The sequence below is a fragment of the Sycon ciliatum genome, chromosome 4, assembly GCF_964019385.1.
Source record: "Sycon ciliatum chromosome 4, ocSycCili1.1, whole genome shotgun sequence".
NCBI lineage: Eukaryota > Metazoa > Porifera > Calcarea > Leucosolenida > Sycettidae > Sycon > Sycon ciliatum.
Window position 1 is genome coordinate 29,510,093 of NC_088646.1, and position 20,609 is coordinate 29,530,701.

Sequence of the window (20,609 nt, forward strand, 5' to 3'; positions counted from 1 at the left end):
CAATCTCCATTATCCAGCCGCCACAAATCAGGCGCGGTAACACAGCAAAGTCGTCTCCAAGCCTGATATGCAAGCAAATTCGTTCCATCACCGCCATTCCACTCTCCTTCATCGCAGAACGCTCAAATCTGTTCGAGACGATTCAAACTTCAGCCGGCTACGTCATTATCATGTGCTCAGTCGCTCAAAGAGCACACGAAAAGGGGTTTTCCCCCAAAATGGCGAAATGATCGATCAAAAATTTGAATTTGCCGAGGTAAGAATACGGCGTGCGATATCTCTGGCGTCCGACATCGTAACTCTTCGGCGATTGTTGCATTGGACAGCTTGGAGTTTCCGCTACCACGTAGACCCTTCGATTGTGGAATTTGCTCAAGAAACGATGGAGTTACGAAGATTTTACCGCCTGCAGACTTTCGATCTCATTAGATCGAAACTCGTACAGTCCGTCCACAAAGGGTTAAGAGCCACAGGAAATTTTCAAAAATCTGCATTTTTTCGTGTTCCTCGGATCATAGCTTCAGTTCTACTCACTCAATCCTCACAATCTAGGGCTTCCTGGAACGGTCTCCGCGAGAGGAAGAGAATGAGGTTGATCATGATAGCCAGCACACCGTCTATCCAGCGCTAGATCGCAGCGACAGTACGAAAAATACCCCAAATGCGTCCAATTGCGTCCCGCTCCAGATATTTCATTCTGCTCGATCGTGGAGTAAACCAGCGTGACGAAAAGTCTCAAAAATCTCAATACTAAAGTTGCACTGCGCGCTTTTGAAATTGCCGCGATCGCGGCTCAACTTACGAGTGATTTATCTCGGGAACCGTTGCTCGCAGCGCTTCGCGGATTGTTTCTCCCGACAGGTGAGAGTTTTCTCTTCGCCCTGGATATTTCGATCGATGGATTTGAGCGAGATTGGACTGAGTTACGATCTTTTGAAGTTTTGCATTTGAATGCGTCGTTTACGACGCATTCAAGTATGGGGCGGCTCTTGAAGGGTTAACACAAAAAATCAAAATGGTAGAATTGCATCAAGGGGGCGGGGTGCTGCACAAATCTTACCACCATTGCAATTTCAAAATCCAAAATCAAGCTTCAGGAAAGCACACGTCAAGCAACACAACTTTCTACGAATACCATAGTTGTGAGGGCAAGTACTGTTTGTAGACTGCCCAGTGAACCAGCAAGGACAACACACACACACACACACACACACACACACACACTACATTCTATGAAGAACCGTCTGTTACTGAAAGTTACCTTGCACAATTAGAGCAGTGGTGCTGTTAGTCGTTCCAGCATCATTGTTTGCCAGGCATGTGTAACTGCCTTCGTCGGCGACAGACAGACGAGACACGGTCAGCGTGTTGCTGTTGACGCGCACACGAGACTGGTCCACTGGCCTGTTGTTGAACAGCCAAATTGTCACCGGGTCTGGCTTTCCGCTGGCTACACATAGCAGACGGAATTCACTGTCCACAGATCTGACGTAGAGAGGGTCTGGCGCCACCACAATCTCGGGTGGCACTGGAACACAAAACAACATCAGCACAGCAGCAGCATGGTGATGGTCAATACACTCAATCGGTGGACAAAACTGCTTCATCCTTTGTGGAATCGTCAGCACAACACAGAGAAAATGAAGCCGAATCTGATAGCAATGAAAAGCCAGATTTATACCCGGCCCAAACGCATCTTGCCAGAGTGCTCAAACTGACAAGTTCATGTCAGCATACAGCAACTAGCCCCTGATTGAATGTGGATGAGAAAACTACGTCATATGTCTTCTTGTGAGCTGGAGTAGATTCACTACTTCGATAGGACTTCATCTCAAAGAGCTTACCCATTTGCCTGGCATTAGCTACATGTGTCCGGTCTGTGCATGAGATCTAGCAATGCCTTTTAAATCGGTAGCTTAATGAGGATGAAGTGTCCGAGCGTATTGATACTGACTGTGTGAATGAATGGTGTACATACTACTCTCAGGAAAGTAAGCACAGTCAAACCTCTTTAGGACAAACATCAAGGGACCGATGATATTTGTTCGCAATAACGGGAGTTCTTCTTATCCATATGTTTCACCCAGTGAATACACAGGGTTTTATCCAATAAAGTTACGAATACTAGTTCTTCTTAGGCAAACATTTGTCTTATCAGTGTTCTTCCTAACGAGGCTTCACTGTATAGACCATTGCAGCGTACACCAGTCTACCAGAACTAGTGTATCTACATGTTCAGTGTCACATGTATATACCAGTCTACCAGAACTAGTGTATCTACATGTGACACTGAACATGAACATGTATACTAGACCCACTTACCATGGATGGTGAGAAAGCCTGTACTGCTCCTACGACCAGCCGGGTTGGAAGCTACACATGTGTATGAGCCCTCGTCACCTAGCTCCACACGGCTAATGTTCAAGATACCGCTGGGAAGACTGGTGATGCGCGATGTGTTGCGAATACGATCCTGCCCGTCCCACCACGTGATCTGAGGCGTGGGCGAGCCATCAGAGAGACAGATGAGAATGGCCCGTTGCCCAACGATGGCAATCACATCACTGACACTGGTGAACGACGATGCAGCTGCAAACAACGCATAAACAAACACAGATTGGCAGTAAGCCATTACCCACTTGTTGTTCAAAACTGCTAACTACAACAAGACAGGAGGGTGATTTTCACCATGCTTAAAAGCAGGTTTACTTAACCCGCGTTTTGCCAGTTTGTGAGATTTTTCTTTAAATTTTCACCAGCATAAAAGCCCGAGTTGCGTATCGAGTCATCTGCTCTGTACACAGAAAACATACCAGCATACATTAACTAAACCAAACGGCGAGCAGAGCGGGCCTTTTCAGTTTCACAAGTAGTAGCATTCCAGCATTACATGAAAGGCATGCAACACCCCAGAGTTCTGCACGATGGGAAGGTTCACTATCACGTATTTATTGGCAATGAAAGCAAAGCATACAGCAGAGATACCGATAAAGAGGATATCCACTTTGAAAAGGTTCTCTACACATTAATCAAGCTATTCCAAATTCGGCCACATTAAGCCTTTATATAGGCTATCCCTGTTCAGGATTGCTGCACTACCAGACTTACTCATCAGTAGGATGTAGCAATCCCTAGTGTCCGGTCGGCGTACACCATTCTCAGCCACACACGTGTAGCGTCCATCATCGCCCGGCAAAGCTTGGCGCCCTCGCAGCAGACCATTGCTGAAAACTCGCATGCGGGACGTGCTTTCGATTTTAATCCCGTCTTTCTGCCAGCTAAGGCATATGGAGGCAAGGCAAAGCACAATGGAATACAACAGATGCAGTATTGCCCATCAATGCTGTCACCAAGCTGTCTCACACCCAACACTGCAATCCAAAACACACTGCAGTAACGCAACAAAAAGCAAGAACTTTGAACTAGCAGTTCACAGGTTATGATAATATTTGGTCTTCCAAAACCTTTGTTCTACTTAGTGTACTCTTCGAGAGGAAGAAAGGCTTGCATCTTCTCAGTGCATTACCTTACCTGATTGTTGGTGTTGGGTCCCCTGATGCTCTACACTGTAGCTGGAAGCCATTCCCTGGCACGACACTGGTGTTGCATTGGCCTTGGGCAGGCTGTGTGATGCGCGGTGGCTCTGCAAGGAGTGACGGACACGGAGCGCATGTTTAGGTATGAACGGGACTACTTGATCTAGGGGAGGGGGGGGGGTAATTACCAGACTCCCTGAGAACCACAACATGCTACTATCACCCAGCACTGGACCATGGACCATCCTATACTGAGTACAATGTCATAGTGAAGCAAGTCTAGTATCCTGAGCGAGCAGCCAATTCACTATAATTTTCATTGGGAAAATGTTGATGTTAGCATCACTCCAACTTCGGACCTTTCATTGGTCCTGTTTCTACTGTATAGTAAGATTGCACATAACGGCGTGGGAAAAAAAGGAAATGGGTAGCAAAAACAAAAAGAACAACTATGGGTGCATGGAAGCAACATGAGCCGTGCTGATGACGTGCCGTATGCTCCACTGCCACGTCCTCCCAAGGACAAACCACACAGCATGCACAATGGATAGGGTGGAGAAAAAGGTGGAAAGGCTTGCCAGAGAAAGTGAGAGGGAGAGATGGAGAGCGACCAAAGAGAGAGAGTGAGAGAGTGAGAGAGAGAGAGAGAGAGAGAGAGAGAGAGAGAGAGAGAGAGAGAGAAGAGAGAGAGAGAGAGAGAGAGAGAGAGAGAGAGAGAGAGAGAGAGAGAGAGAGAGAGCGAGAGAGAGAGAGAGAGAGAGAGAGAGAGAGAGAGAGAGAGAGAGAGAGAGAGAGAGAGAGAGAGAGAGAGAGCGAGAGAGCGAGTAAGTTACATTTATAAAGACAGGTAAGTCTGACAAATGAGGACTGAGACCTCTACAACAGGGTTTTTACGCCTGAAAGCAGGTGCATGATTTAACAAGCAGGTTGTCAGTCTAGATTTTATGCGCAGATGGAGAAAAAGCGCAGAATTTTTGTAATGAGATGAAAAGCAGAAATAATAAGAAATAATAAGAAAAGATGAAATGAAAGCCTGAGAGAGAGAGAGAGAGAGAGAGAGAGAGAGAGAGAGAGAGAGAGAGAGAGAGAGAGAGAGAGAGAGAGCGAGAGAGAGAGAGAGAGAGAGAGAGAGAGAGAGAGAGAGAGAGAGAGAGAGAGAGAGAGAGAGAGAGAGAGAGAGAGAGAGAGAGAGATATGGTAATGACTAATTGATGGTGAACTTACGCAGCACCTCCAGACACACTGGCCGGCCTGTATCGTTTCCAGCTATGCTAACTACTTGACAGCGATAGCAATTCGCATCATTCAAAGAAAGTCTGGTGATGAGAAGCTTGCCATCTGCCAACACCTACATAATAAACGACAATGTCAGCATACAATCTTTGACAAATATTTTCGTTGTCTACACCATACTCTGCTACTACAAGTCATACAAAGACTCCAGTTTGTCTGCATGCAGGTATTATCGAAACCTACAGTACGCTGTGAAGAAGCAGTGTCCGACAGAATAATCAACTCTCACCAGGAACCTTGGATCTGTCCGACTGATTGTGTCGATTGGAACGCCATCACGACACCACACAGCGGACGCCTGCACCAAGCTGCGGTAATCGCATCTGAGCTGCACGGAACCACCTAGTTCACCACTGATATCCGTAAGCCAATCAATCACGGTTGGAGGCGCTAGCCAGGACACAAATAGGATAGTAGAAACAATAGCAGATGAATAAAATTATGGCAGGGCTTTCTACCAAGTGCCAAGCTAACATTGTGTTAGGGGCCCAAAGTTAGAGTGGTAATAGGTCGGGTCATTTGACCCAACAAGACCACACGGCACTTGCAGATGACAGCAGGAACAGTTCACTAGCCACCCTCCACAATAGCAAGTAGTGATGCTCCTGAAAAGTCTTGTTCCGTCCCATGAAGATGACGGGAACTCATTAGAAGAAAAGCAGTTGTTGAATGGATCCTAAATGTTATGTTGATCCCTGCATTGGCTACACCAAAGTACAAAGCGTGGTCTGCAGTGGAGGCTTGCCACTCCTCACTGTGTCCTGGAATAATCTCAGACGTTCTTCATGTACTTGTTTGGTGTAAGCGGTCGAGCAGAAACACGTGGTCTGATATTATTCTACAGCACTATCATGGCAGACACTAGCAGAAAGGATTCGGCACGTGAAACAAATTCTCATTCTCATCATGTCCATACCTACTGTGGATTCTTTAATTTCTTTATCTTGAGTATTAACAGTGAAGAGAGGGGGGGGGGGGCAGGCTTACATGGTAACCCTGGCTGGACAGGTGTTGGCGTGAGGCGATAGAACGTCATGTTTTGAGAATCGATACCCTGCACACGCACGTAGAAGAGCTGCTGAGGTGCCTCGAATCCTGGATGAGCCAGCCTCGGGTAGGGATTTGACGTTGTCCAGTTGAGAGGAATGTCATGGATGACGGTACCAGCAAGGTTTATGAGTTGCATGCCGGTGACTAGAAGATGGCCTGCAGCATCACTGGGCTGAAGCACAATGAACGATGACTGGCCTGCAGACAAGTGGAACACAGTGCCAAACAAACACATAGTCATGACGCATGCAACACAGGTACAGTCGTCCCTCTCTAATCCGGCACCTTTTGCAACGGCATTTTCTGCTGGATAAACAAGGGTGCTGGATTATCAAATCCTGTCCTCCAACCCGGCCCACCTGTTAACATACATGTTTGTGTCGTACGTCAAAACGTAGGGATTTTCTTTGTCAATCCAAGTACCTTGTGGAATGCATGTCTTTTTACATACACTTGGGAATATCCTATGCACTGGCATAGGATATTCCCAAGTGTATGTTACAGTGCTCCCTGACGGTATGTGATGTACAACTGCTGGATTAGAAAATCTAATTATGTACAGTTTGAGTGATTTGGTGCAGAAAATCGCTGCTGGAGGCGGAATTCAAGTGCCAGATTAAAGCGTAGAAAATGAACTGAAAATATCCGTTTTGCCAGAAAGTGTGCTGGTTTGCAAGGGTGCTGGATAAACAAGTGCCGGATTAGAGAGGGACGACTGTACATCAAGCCAAGCCGCAAACCACCCCCTATTTCAGCGGGCTCAGAGTATGATTGAAACAATGCATACAGACACTAGCTGGATCAATGACCAACAGAGCATCTCAGTATCACTACAACCCAACCATACATAGCCCTGGTGCCTAGTACTGCAAAGTGGCAGTGTTCACACAGTTCAATGAGTCAGTCACATGCAGTCGACTCCACTTATAACGAACTCGCATATAGCGAATTTCGACATAATTAATTATAGCGACCCCTTGTCCGTGTCCCTGTTTGAACCCATACAAAATTGACCCTCTACAGTGAACATTTTTCTTCTATAACGAACCAAATATGGTAGGGCCCCCGTGTAAACCAAGTGTACTCATACTGTTATGGGCCACTTGCCAGGCATCGTCTTGCTGCTTGTACAGGGTGAGTGCATTTCTGTTATAACAAACCGTTCAGCTATAAAGAACTAATTCTCCTACACAACGGTGTTTGCTATATCAGGAGTCGACTGTACCTTCAACAGGCCTGGTGATGAAGACACGCTGTGTTCCACTCGCGACCGTGAAGTGTATCTTGAAGTCGAGAAGGCTCACGCCCTTGACGCGCACGCTGTACGGCAGTGGTGAGTCCACAAATAGATTCCACCAGCCCACAGCAGGCTTGGTAATATTTATCACAACCACAGAGCCGAGATCGACGGTCGGGAAGAACTCCTGGCCATTGGGACTCGTGACGCGAACATCCGGCAGACGAACGTTGACTCCAGTTGTTGTGTTTGTACTGACCTATGAAACGCAAGAGGACGTTAGTTAGCCCCTCAGTCACTGGCAAATACAGAGTATTCAAGTATTGCCCGTGGGACACACAACCTGTGAGTATTGCCAATAACTCCCCTGCTTGAAGAGAACTCATATCAGAGACATGAAAGTTAGGTTTTTAAGGCCGTCACCTCAGCCCAATTAGGTACTGATCCATTCTTGAACACGTGGCCAAGAAAATACGTACAGAATGAATGTCTTGTATGTCCCACATCACCAGTACAGTTCACAATAACCTATGCATGATCAAAAGGGTGTAGACAGTTCACAGCAGCCTGTCGATTATCAACAGCATGCAGACATAGAAATTCTAAACTGTGTAGAATGCGCTGCTCTTACCGACACAATCAGCTGCTGCAAGCTGCCATCCACGGGAATTTGATAACGTGCAGCACCCGGTCGTGTCTCCATAGACAGTATGTTCACCTGCCTAGCGTTGACAGAGATCTCGATAAACTTCAATACTTCGGCGACCTACAGGTAACAAGGGTTGCACGGAAAGAAGAATACCCACACCATGCATAACCAGTCGTCAAGATCCCTTTGTGATTCATTCGTACAAAAATCACACTGCATTAGGCAAAAAAGAGGATAACATAGAATATAGCTAGCCATGAAAACAACAAAAAAGTTGAAGAAGAATGGGAAGGTCTACAAGAACACACGTACTATCTAGGTTAGTTTTTGCGTGTTCTTGAAGTTGTATTTTTGAAGTAGGGCACAAGAAAATGCCACAAAGGAAGATCAAATCAGTGTAGAGTACAGTCCTCAGTATGGCATGGTGAAGAATAATGAAGGGTAAAGGACTAATGGTTCTAAGCAACGTTTAAACGGGAAGTTAAGTCTAAACATTTCACCAGTTGTAGTCTTCGGGGTGCTGAGTCGAATGGTCTTGGTCCGAGGAAGCCGAGACGCTCCCTTCCTCCTTTATTCCCAATCGAACTTGCGCACTTCTACCGAAACTGGGTGACTGCGCCCTACTAGATGGGGATTTGTATGCAAAATGTCACTAAAAGCGCCATTTCGTTCTTATAAATGCACGGATGATCGCGATTAGCCAATATGTTGTAGTCTTTTGGACGCTGAGTCGACTGGTTTTGGTCCAAGAATGCTGCGATGCAGCGTTCCTCCTTTATTCCCAATGAACATGGTTGAACAAGCGGTCACGTGCTCCTGCCTGCCCAAGTCACCTGGTCACCGCGCCAGCAGGCGACAACTTTCACACTAAGGTTCAACTCGAGTTCAACTCGAGTGACAGGACTGCATCCAAAAAAGGTCAAACAGGCTGTAAAGTTGTACCCTGCAGGCACGGTGACCAGGTGACTGGTGTACGCAGCAGCACATGGCCGCTTGCTCAACCATGTTTGATTGGGAATAAAGGAGGAACGCTGCATCGCAGCCTTTTCGGACCAAAGCCAGTCGACTCACCGTCCAAAAGACTACAAAATATGGGCCAATCCCGGTCATTCGTGCTTTTATAAGAATGAAATGGCGCTTTTGTGACATTTTGCATACAAATCCCCATCTAGTAGGGCGCAGTCACCCAGTTTCGGTGGAAGTGCGCGAGTTCGATTGGGATTATAAGAGGAAGGGAGCATCTCAGCATCCTCGGACGAAGACCATTCGACTCAGCACCCCGAAGACTAGAACTGGTGAAAATTTGATTTTAGACTTAACTTCCCCTTTAATTAATTAAGGATGATGTCTGTGCATTTCGCAGTAGGGAAATATACAACTTTACCCACACCATGGTCATTGCTCGCACCAGGACCAGCCCTACCCCCATGGTCTGGGAAGCTTCAAAGTATTTATGGTACATGCACCTCCAATTTTCTACCTTCAGGTTTCACCTGGGGGAGTACATGGAAAGTGTTTTGAAGCGGTTGTTTACAAATAGGCTTGGGGCAAAGCGTAGTCAAACTACCACCTCGCATACAATCATCACTCCACAGAAGTGTACAGGTAGTAACACACTCATACACACTCAATAGAGGCTACCTCGAGCTGACTAGACCGACCTTGTTCAGTTGTACAGTTAATATGCAGATAAACAAGACATGTGCCGGTGAAGGCTTGGAGTGACTCATTACCTCATTCTTTTGCCGGAGAAAGAAAATCTGGCCAGCTGATGCAGCAGCAATGTCTTTGAAGGCTCGGAACCCTTCTCCGCTTTGATCATTACAGTCACCCGTCAATACGAATATGACCTGGAAGAACAGCAAACAAAGTCATGTTGATGACCAGTGTCAATAGTGCACTAGCCTAGAATGTCCTATTTGTGATTTAGGTGTGCCATAGAGGAATTCTTTGTCATACACGCATGCATGGTCCTCATCTGGTTCAAAACATTTCCCTTCTCTTCTTTCAAACTGGAAAGCTCCAACGTTTGGAGAAGCCACCTTCTTCTACAATTACCGCCGAAGTCGCAACATCTCAGTTCTCTTTGTACAAACTCCTGTACAAACTCCTCTGCTTCAACCAAGTCTCATCATCAGGTGAAGTACAGGCAAAAAGCAAATGAACAAGGAAAACGGATTAAGTACAGTAGAGAGGTGATAGAAACAGCGCAAGAAAGAAGAGATGAGACAACAACGATGAATGCGTGGCCAATACACATAGAATGGACGAGAAAATGTGTTGTTTTCTATTTTGTCATGTGTACGTAGTGCTCACGTGTACATAGATTCGAAAAAGAAAATTAAAAGGTTACTAAATTTAGGGATCCCACTGACAGAACAGGGTCGATTGAATGGCAACTAGGAATCACGCCAGTCCTGCATACTGAAGAAACTTTATCACAGTATTGGGATGAGTACAATTAAACACCTCTCAATATAACTTTTCGAATCTGCAATGTATAATGGGCCGGTTACTGTTAAAAATAGTATGTCTAACATAATACTGTCAGGTCACTGATTTTTACATCATATCAAACGCTGAGTACCATGTTCTAGAAATGTAGCCTATGCTATCACCTCTGTGAGAACTGTTATCATCTCACACCTCAGTCTTCTCGGGCTTTCCATGGTTCTCTTCAGGTAGAAAGTGCCCAACGACACTAGGTTTGGCCTTTAGGAAGTCATCCCTTCGCCTCATTCTTTTCAACCCGGCAAAATGAACCTTTTTTGTCCGTCCCTCCTGACAGTTGTACTTCAAAATGTTGAGGCAAGGAACTCAAAAAATAGATACAATACAATAAAAAACAGGGGCGGATCCAGAGATCTCTACATGGGGGTTCAGGTTGAACCAAAATTGAACAGCCAAAATATTATGGAATCAGATGTGCGGTTGACACTTGTAATAACGACAATCCGATTGTGTTAGTGGGAATCGCATGCTTTTAAAACACACTACGGACATAATATTATAATATTTTTCCATCATCGACCACACCACAACTGCGCTCTCCAGCCGGCCTCAACACGTAACCAAAGTCGTTGCCACAGCACACCACCATCGCTGGAGACTGAGTCGGAGCGCAGTTGTGGTGTGGTGGACGATGGAAAACCTGTACAGGACCAAATGCTGCTGCTAACCCTACATTTTAGCCCCGACACATAATCATAATATACACTCAATCTGCGGACAGAACTGTTTCGTCCTTTGTTGACTCGTCAGCGCAGCACAGAGCAAATGAGGCCGAATCTCAATCATAATATACATGTATGCAATCGACTGGCACACAGGTTCAGTGAGGGCTTGAAGACCCTTTCAACTGTTACTTCTTGTAAAGATTGAATATGCAAGCCATGGGTACGTTGAGAGCCAGGAATGCCGAAATGACAACTACAAATACAATATACATGTATAAGTTACTTTCCCTGTCCATTTGTACTTTCGGAAATTTTTGGCATTTTTACGATGCGAAATGCTCTATAGTCACAGGACAAGAGCATCGTCTTCACTTTAGTGACAGAAACAACAACAGCGAAACAGTGTCGACAATTTTACCATCCTTCCAATGTCATCTAAAACACATCGCTGGCGCAGCACTCCGTTCCTGCGGAGGAACAACTAGTCACTACTGCATGCTGCAGCAAGTAGAGATTACTGACTTTGCTTGGATGTCGGAGCCCTCATCTTCTGAGGAGCTTGAACTCTACGTGTACGGTTCGAAGTTAGTTGAAGAGTGTCAGTACTCGGAACATCCTTTCTCTTCTGCAAAAAAACTTGTCCAAGGAATACTGACCACACCACACCCATCCTGAGCAGCAGTGAATGACAGCGCCAATGGAGGTAAGTTTGGATCGTTTCGAAAGATCAAAAAGGAAATAACCACCCAATGTTGTCTACAGTGTCCGTTTGTAAATCACGGACGTGAACACCAGTACAGACTACTATCCGTACAGTATCGATCCACCGCACGCGAGTGCACTGTAGTCATTGACTCAGTGACTGCACTGACTGTGATCGGACGGACGCCCTTTTGTGCACACATGATATTTTCGATATTTTCTCAGCCGCACACTTTGCAAAATTTAGGGGGTTCCATGGAACCCCCGGAACCCCCCCCCCCCCCTCGATCCGCCACTGAAAAATATTCTAAGCACTCGCAGACTCCATTGCAGCCATTTACACATTAGGGTACCTCCTAGTGAACAGTTAATGACGTATGCAGCAAAGAGACCGTTTTGTGTTTGAGTTGAGGGACCCTACAATAAATATCAACCATGATCCTCTATTTCCACTGATGAGCTAAGTTAGAACGAATCAGGTTTTTGGACGGTCTGGCAATTTAAACGAAACCCTCCTCGGTATGGTGGTGATGCGTAAGTGGATTGGGTCGGCATCACTCGCTTACCTGACTCTGGGTTTCCTGAATCAAGCTCAGTGCTTGGGTTTTCAGTTGGTAGTCCTTGGCCGAGGCGTAAGTGAACACAAATATGAAGGATCGCGGGAGGGAGCGTCGCAGCGCCAGGTTGATACCGCCGACTGCCATCTCGGGACAATCCCCTCCGCCGTGCACTTCCAGCGATGCCTCCACCGCATTCTCAAACGTCGCCTGATCGGCAGTGAGCGTAGCGAGGTTAACCTCTGTGCACCGCAGGGCAGCAACAACAACAAAGCACATTCACACCATCTCTGATCCAACATACACTCATGTGACATCGTGTAATATCACGTAACCCGTTCTCCAATCCTAGGTCACAACGATCGCCCTACATGTAATTGGAAGTGGTGCAAAGGTCTACTTAGACAAGTAATTTGTCAATTAACAGAATGGTTGGAATACACATCATGCATACAGAGCGTTTCTCTACCAATTGTGGTTGCTTCGGCAAGGGAAAGAAGCCATATTTGGTATTCACAGCCATCAGCCCTCTCCAAATCCAGGATATCCCGCACAGGGCTGTGGCAGTGACAGGTACTAGTCACACTAATTGCCAGATCACTTATCAACAGCCATAACATTTTCAATACTTGAAGTAACCACAACTGCTGGAAATGTGCTGGACGGCCTAGACTAAGAGCTTCCGCACGTGCCGACAACATGAACGTGACTCGGAGTAGCGACCTCATCCCGACTCCGAGTGGCGTTTTCCTCCACAATGCGCCAAACACCTTTGGCTTACATACAACACTGCGCCATGCATCAATATACCAGTACCTTGTTTCGCCCAGTGCTCACTCGGGGTTATGGACTCTGACTAGAATAAAGCCAAATGCCGGTGCTGTGCATCCAGTTGCAAAGGTGCAAAGCAGACTGGCTAAGTATCGCAGAGGCTATCATCAAAAATACCACAATGTGCTCATTTCTACTTCGAAGTAGTTTCTGACCTCTGTTTCTCCCGGTAGAAGCTATCGAGCATTTCCTTCTAAGGACCGGGTACGTTGCTAAGTAAAGTTGGAAGTTTACTTCTTGATCTACTCCTGGCCAAGTGTTTCACGCCTGAATACGGGCTCTTCAAATTTCCAGAGCAATCTTACTTTGATGAAAGATGCCAGCAAAGAAAAAATTCTGACTGAAGCGAGACTACAGTCATGTAGGTCTCGATGTACGAACTACTGAAGAAAAGTGAAGGTAGCCAGTTCGCTTCTACGTAGGTGAGAACCAGGGGCAGGGAGTCGTATAGAGTCTATACGACTCCCTGGTGAGAACCATGATACTTGATAGCTGCAGCCAGTGCAGCACTGCAATCTGCAGTGCAGGCTATGATCATACAGTAGTAGCAGGAAACCAGAACTGGCACTGCATGCGGCGCAGTAGGTCGACTTCCGGTATTATCATGCTGTCCCCGGGGAAAATTGCGGAAAAAATCGCAAAAAACGCGGGGAAAAACGCGGCATAATATGGCATAATTTGCGGTGAACTTGCGGTAAATATGCGGTAAATATGCGGTGAATAATATTGATGTGCGGCAATTTTCAGTGAGTATGTAGTGAAATCAATCAGTTACAAGTCTCTGGTGTAAGCACTCGTCATATTTGAGTAAAAAGCCGCCACGATGAGACGTTAATTTGCTGACTGAAAAGTGCACTGTGTGTACGTGTAGTGCAACAAAAAAGTTCAAAAAACGCGGGAAAATCGCGGAAAACGCGGTCTTTTAAGAAATCGCAAAAACGCGGAAAAAACGCGGCCGCGGAATCGCAATTTTCCCCGGGGACAGATCATGGTATTATGGCAACTCCCTGATCAGCAATGACGTATTTATTTCTATGTACGTGAGTATGTAGGTGACCATGCTGACGCCTGAGCCTGTGTGAGACCTCGAGAGGAGTGTCTGAGCCTGAGGATAGGTCATAATTATCATGCATTGGGGTTTGAACTAAGTGTTACTATGAGGCCATGCATCTGCGTTTGAACTTTGACCTTTTCCACGGCTCGTGAAGAATACCGCGTACCGGTGTCTTTTATAAGTTTTATGTCCTGATGCATGGCGCTTTCGGCCCTCATTGGCAGGTGAGCCCTTGCCTTGGCAGAGTTGGTACTTTCTCTGGTATGTTTCATGCATGTAACTGTTCGGTATGTAGATAAAGAAATGGAGCAGAGGTCAAGGAAGTGCCTGTCATAAGGTTTGTATGGTTCTGCCAATTGCACTGCTTTTCGAGCAGAATCTGCCGATTCTTCAAGCATTATCCACCAAGTGCCTTGCACCCTTGTTGCACTCCGCAACGTTACAACGACTCTGGTACCATGACAGCACGGTTTATAAGGGGTAACATTCACCAGGTTATTTCCTGTATTAAACACGGCAAAATATGCCTGGAGCATTCATCTTCTGCCAGCATCGTAAGGTTATGCTGACCGTGTGGTCTCAGACGACCTTTATGCCAGGGCATACGTTTTAGACAAAATGTATATAATAACACATGGTACGGAGGGCATTATGGCTGATTTATGCCCTAGTGCGTAGCCCGAGGTCGTGCACCGTAGCCCAAGGGCCGCAGGCCCGCGGGCTACGGTGCACGACCGAGGGCTACGCACTAGGGCATACAATCAGCCATAATGCACGACGCACCATGTGTTTATTATAGTTCATACATGCCACGTGCCTAGTTGTAGTCATACAAGGGCATCTGTACATCAGTTCAAAGTCCAACATTCTTGTACCAAGAGTTCCCACCAACCATCCAAAAATGGTACTCTTCAAAGACCCTTTTGCGCGATTACACCAACAACCACATTATGGTACGGCCACAGCAGACTTTTATTCAATCACTGCAATTACTTTTAATCATTTAGTGATATTGATAGTGAATGAAGCACCAGCAAGATTTGCTCCAGCCATGTTCACGATGATTGGCGTTGAGCTGGCAGATTGTGCAGCCTGAACCGGTGGCATTTCGTGGTCCAAGGATGCCAACACCTCCTCCACCTCAGCTGCTGATAGCTCTGGCAAGCCAGGAATGGATAAGTCGCTTGGAGGTGCCAGGACTTGCTGCTGCTCCAGTGCTGCGACAGATGGCAGGACTTGCTGCTGCTGCTGCTGCTGCTCCAGTGCTGGGTTGGCCGGGCGTGGTGTCATGCTAGGTGGGCCGCTGACTAACTTCGAGTCTAGCACTGAGGCCATCGTGCTTTGCTGGTCGGCTGATGGGCGGCTGTAGCTTGTCAAGCTTTGGGCATTGCGGTGTCCCGTTATCGCCATGATCTCTCGATCGGAGACACCCTGGTGAGTTAGTGCTGTGATGACGGTAGCTCTTAGACAGTGATTAGTATACGTAAAATCTGTCTCTGCCTTGTGGCATATGTCTTTAAGCATCGTGTCCATCTTGTTCTTACCAATGGGCGAGTTAAAATACCATGGTTGTTTGCCACACTGATCAATGTTGGGGCGTTGAAACAGCCGGTCGCACGACGGATTCAGCTTGCTGAGATACATTTTGATGCTGAACACTTGATGGCTGTCCTGAATACGACCGGCTGTTTGAGCACTCGAATCATTCTGATGGTTCTTCGTTACGAAGTCCGTCGAGAGGGTAAAATATTCCTTGCCGTTGGCATCACGGCACAGAACAAGGTCACCCTTTCTCATGCTGGCTTGTACTTCACGGGCTCGAAGTCCAAAATGTAGGGTCACAAAGAACCAAACTTGTTGGAGCAAAGTCACCGGATCCTTCTTCGTTCCAAACATGTAGTTGATCTTACGAAGATCCGGATCGCTGATTGGGTCCTTGTGTTTAATGGGTCTCAGTTTCCCTTCACGCTTCAGTCTCTTCAAGACCCCATCAAACACATTGTTGCATCTAGCAAACGCGGAATCACTAAAGAGGTCGAATCCGCGATCCTCCAGGTGCCTGTTGAGGGCAGCACGGAAGCCGTTATAGCTGCTCCTTTGATAGGCAGTGCCGTCTTTTTTCTTCATGGCAACATAGCACTTGCAGAGCACTTCCGCCAGCTGCTCCCTCGAACAAACTTTCAGGTCACATTCAATATCGTCGTTTTCTTCAACAAAAGCCTCAAACACTCGGACCCACACACTTGTACAGTCTTTTGTGCTTTTTGGCACTCGCTCATCCAAAATCTCTCCCACATCTTCATCCATTACCGGATTAAAACGACGTTTTGGACTCGGAGAAGACATCACAACTAGAAGATCGATTAAAAGACTGCACTACACGGATAGACCTCGGCAAATAAGGTAAGTTTAGTCTTTTCCCATGTTTTCCTTTCCTTGTTCGTGCTGTGCAGCATGCGTAGTGCCTAAAATTTCTTTGCTTGCAATTCCATTTATGGATTGTACGATCCGTATCCCATATACGGATTGTACGGTCCGCATGCGGAATGGCAAGCAAGGAAATTTTAGGCAGTGCGCATGCTCCATAGTACGTGCGTACGCCTGGGGTCATTCCTAATGGGCATGGGTACGCCGTACCTGGGCATTATCGTCTGATAATGCCCTAGTACGGTGCTGCTCTGATTGGCCAAATGCTAGCAACGACCTGACAACAGGCACGTGACATGTATGAACCGACGATTATGCCAGAAACTATGCCAGAATGATCCACCAAGGGCTAAGCGTATCTATCTGCCCTAACAGTACTGGTAATAAAGTCATTGTGGTAGAGGACCTGTGTGCTGACAGATGCTGACAGGACTCTTGGTATGAAGCCCTGGGGGTTGTTTCGCCTCAAGACATCACACTATCAGAGATCCATGACTGTGTTGCGCGAAATCTTCCAGGATCCATACAGGTACTTCAGTACATACATATGTTATAACCCAATACTAGTTCAATACTAGTACAGTGTATTAGGTAAACACAGTGTCCTCCACCTTGTTTCATGCTGTCAAACTAACAACAGGTACATGTACATGTACTGTACTGGGCATGATCTTCACTGCAGCTACACTCTAGTCTCTAGCTTGTAAGTCTTTGTCTGAAGACAACTAATTATTACAATGATATGCAGCACCAACTCTGCCCTGTAAGTGTTGAGGATTGAACACTCTGTGAATAGAGGACTAGCCCTACTACCCACCCCAACAGTAGATCTACATGTACATGTACAAGTATTGTGGATAGCAAGCAAATGAATCAGCTAATATTTCCAAATAAGGGGATGTTTTGATCTACATATACCGTAAAGTACCGCCAGAGCGCCCCGTCTCGCGAGAGCGCCCCACCTTGATTTTACAGCCAGAGAAAGGAAAATCGTATGGCAGAGTGCAACGAAGTGTGTACGATGTGAGAACCTTAGTGTACTAAGGTCACACTTGGCAGGTTTTTGTGTGGAGCTTGTGTCCTCTTGAAGGTACGGATTGACTGCAAAACGTGCAATATGTGTACAAGGTTCATATCGTATGACCTACAGACAGCAGACCACCTCCACAATACGTCCACGAAAGGATGAGATGGTGGGGCGCTCTGGCGGTACTTTACGGTACATGTACTGTCCGATCGCTATACATACCACTACAATTTTACATGTAAAATCCACCATGTCTATTTGACGGCGAATCACAGTCACCGCCACCATGATGCCAGTGACAATGTATTCCGTAAGGTGCTAACAGCCTGCAAGAGTGTGTCCAAATATTACTGACCAGCCCTTACAAATTTCTTTTCACACAGTGTCATTCATTCCCATACAGTGACTGGATGTTCACAGATTCCTACCTGGGTCGTGGAAGGTCACCAACGCGTAGTTGACGATGGGGATCTCCTGCTGCTCCGAGATGGCTCTGAAGATGTTCCTGACGCCATTCCTGACCTGAAGCAAGTCATCGTACATACTGCCTGTCGTGTCGATGCAAAACGACAGGGTAGCTCCTTCCCAGGTCTGTTCGGTGGCCACTTGGATGTTCTGCGACACATTGCTAACGACGTTCAGGAATTGCCCGGACACAGCGTGAGTGAATATCAGGATGGCCAGGGGCCAACGCGCCGCGTGTGCAGGCGTCGTCCTCGCCATGTCCACAGCGTTGCTTGCCCACAGAGGGTAGAGAGCAGAGCTACGACCCTCGAATGCAGAGTCACACCCAGTAACTTTTCAACAGCAAGACTGCAACACGAGCATAGCAAACCTTACCACATAGACTCGCAGGGCAGTGCGATTTCTTGGAGAGAAGACGCAGCAGAACTTCTTGGTACGGTGTTCTACTCCGCCACAACAAAACAACGAGCTGCTTTCTGTCGAACCTGGAAAGGTTAGCAGTCCCTGTCGTTGGAATTCAGATTACATTATTCTCAGACTCACGGTTGGTAAATAATCAGAGCGACTGAATGAAGATTGTAGGCCTGCCCAAAGGATTGAAGGTAGCAATGGCCAGCAACCTCTCGGCGTGGACCGCAACTGACAACATGCCATCGTTTGTGGTTCTGCACTTGTCTCGGGGCTCTCTCATCGCTGTTAGCGGAGCATGGGACTGCCCATCTCTCCCAGTCGGAGCTGGACAGGCCACGGAGAGCACTTCAGTTTGAAGACAGGCGGCTCTCAGCACCGACGGTCCACTGCTCCAGTCCAGGGGTGCACGCGACTGAGTGCAGAGTGCGAAAGATCAGACTTCGGGATTGCTCAAGTATACGATGCTGTCATTCGCTATTCTCCTAGCTGACAGGATCTGTCTCTGTGTCCGTGGCTTATTCAGGCAAATGGCGGCAATCAAAGTGGCAACATTTGCTTTCTGCGCCCTGGGAGATGTGGAAAAATCTGGCCAGCATTATTTCACTCGGGTAGTTATGACCATTGTCCTGTGGAGAAAGATGGAAATAGACTTTTCATGATGGCTTGATGACGAAAATGCACAACTTGGCGCAGCAAGAGAGCTACGCGTCTCCAGGACAGTCAAGAAAAGAGATAACTGTGCCATTTCGGTTTTGCAACCACGTGACTCTCCGGAAGAAAATAATAGAAAAAGTAGCAGTACCTCCTTCACAGACAGGCAAATCGTGGCGATACAACTTGCCTTTGGTCCCACGATCGGCTCTCAGTATAAATCCCAGTTCTGTACTCCATTCCCTTTTCCAGTCACGTGGTAAATTCCCAATGACAATGTACAGTGTATTGTGCTCTTAGATCTGAGTGACGGGGATGTCATGTAAACGATCAGGTAAATGTTATGCAAAGTATCAAGCATACGCACACGCACATGTAGGTTTTAAATGATTATTTATAGTGCAGTCAGCTGATCGTTTCTGGCTGAACCTCAGAGCTACAGCAATACAATCATCTATATTTGCCCTTCTTCCTCTGCGCAGACTCTACGTCAAAGATCATGTATTTCGGTTTACACAGAAGTAACAACAACTGCAGATCTTTTAGAGTCATCGATACCCTACGCGCAGAGCATTTCAAACGTGGAAGAAAGGGGATCACTCAGAATCTTTTGCAACTCAGAGCACCAACTCGCTCAATTCCCTGTGTAGGTGCTAGTCGCTACCACTGGCAGCAGCTCTAGGACAGTATACTTGCCAACGTTTACAAACCTGAGATCGGGACAATGACATACATGTACATGAATCTAGGTATGACATTTTATCCAAATGTAGCTTTTTGCCAGGCGACATTCTTTCAGTTTCTCATCATCAGCGATCTGCTGATTGCTATACTGATTATAGGCATGACGCTCTGAAATGCAACTGATTCCGAGTGATTACTTACCTTACACGTGCGTATTTCTCTATATTGCAATTCTGTGCTAGAATGTTCATGTATTCCGGTAGATAAAACGAAAGTGGGAATGCACAAGTGAATATTGGCACATATCAATGACTGTTATGTTGGTCTTCAGATTCTCCACCGCTTTTAAAAGCATGTACATAATTGTAACTTTACCCACCGTAGTGCGTGATCCAACTCTCCCACAGACATGTGCAGTATGACCCCATACATATATTCCAGGACATGTTTGTCTGCTATTACTGTACTGGTAGTATTTGCAAGTATGAATATCCACTGGCCTCTCACTGATTACAGAGTCATCAAGAGCTTCTGCGAAAACACCATATTACTGTACCAGACGGTCTGTGGCCTCCTACGGACGAGGGCCAGCTGAAAAACCGGGTCACCAAACCTGATTAGATCCGCTACCATCATCTGCATTGGAGTAGCCGCAACAATATCTGTTATCAGCCCAGAAATAAGCATTGGTAGTCACTTCAGGGCAGGCTGTGTCGCCATGAATTCACACCACACATTCTCCCGCGGGCGTAACGAGTCGCTTCGCTTCGAACGACCAAAATCTGATATCAGACCCTGGCATGTGTCCTTGACAGTTGCAGTCGACTTTTAGCGGTCAGAGCCTTATTGCATGGACCAC

The 20,609-nt window shown here is 46.6% G+C and overlaps 1 protein-coding gene across 1 annotated transcript; it reads right to left on the reverse strand.

Annotated features, from left to right (window-relative positions):
* Positions 1-1,247: 1,247 nt before the first annotated feature.
* Positions 1,248-18,496, reverse strand: LOC135813503 (hemicentin-2-like). Its single transcript, XM_065326596.1, has 12 exons — positions 17,968-18,496; positions 12,210-12,442; positions 9,499-9,615; positions 7,748-7,882; positions 7,105-7,375; positions 5,817-6,077; positions 5,059-5,219; positions 4,761-4,884; positions 3,532-3,643; positions 3,109-3,278; positions 2,323-2,589; positions 1,248-1,528 (listed from the first exon to the last, which is right to left on the reverse strand). The coding sequence occupies exons 1-12, from the start codon at positions 18,260-18,262 to the stop codon at positions 1,248-1,250; spliced, it is 2,427 nt and encodes an 808-aa protein (XP_065182668.1). The 5' UTR covers positions 18,263-18,496.
* Between the last annotated feature and the right edge of the window lie 2,113 nt (positions 18,497-20,609).

Excerpts from the sequence above, each read along its gene's own strand:
- LOC135813503 (XM_065326596.1), bottom strand. The coding sequence starts at position 18,262 with ATGGCGAGGACGACGCCTGCACACGCGGCGCGTTGGCCCCTGGCCATC. Across the intron at positions 7,883-9,498 it reads TTCTCCGGCAAAAGAATGAG|GTCGCCGAAGTATTGAAGTT; the intron begins GTAATGAGTCAC and ends TGTTACCTGTAG. Across the intron at positions 4,885-5,058 it reads GGACAGATCCAAGGTTCCTG|GTGTTGGCAGATGGCAAGCT; the intron begins GTGAGAGTTGAT and ends TTTATTATGTAG.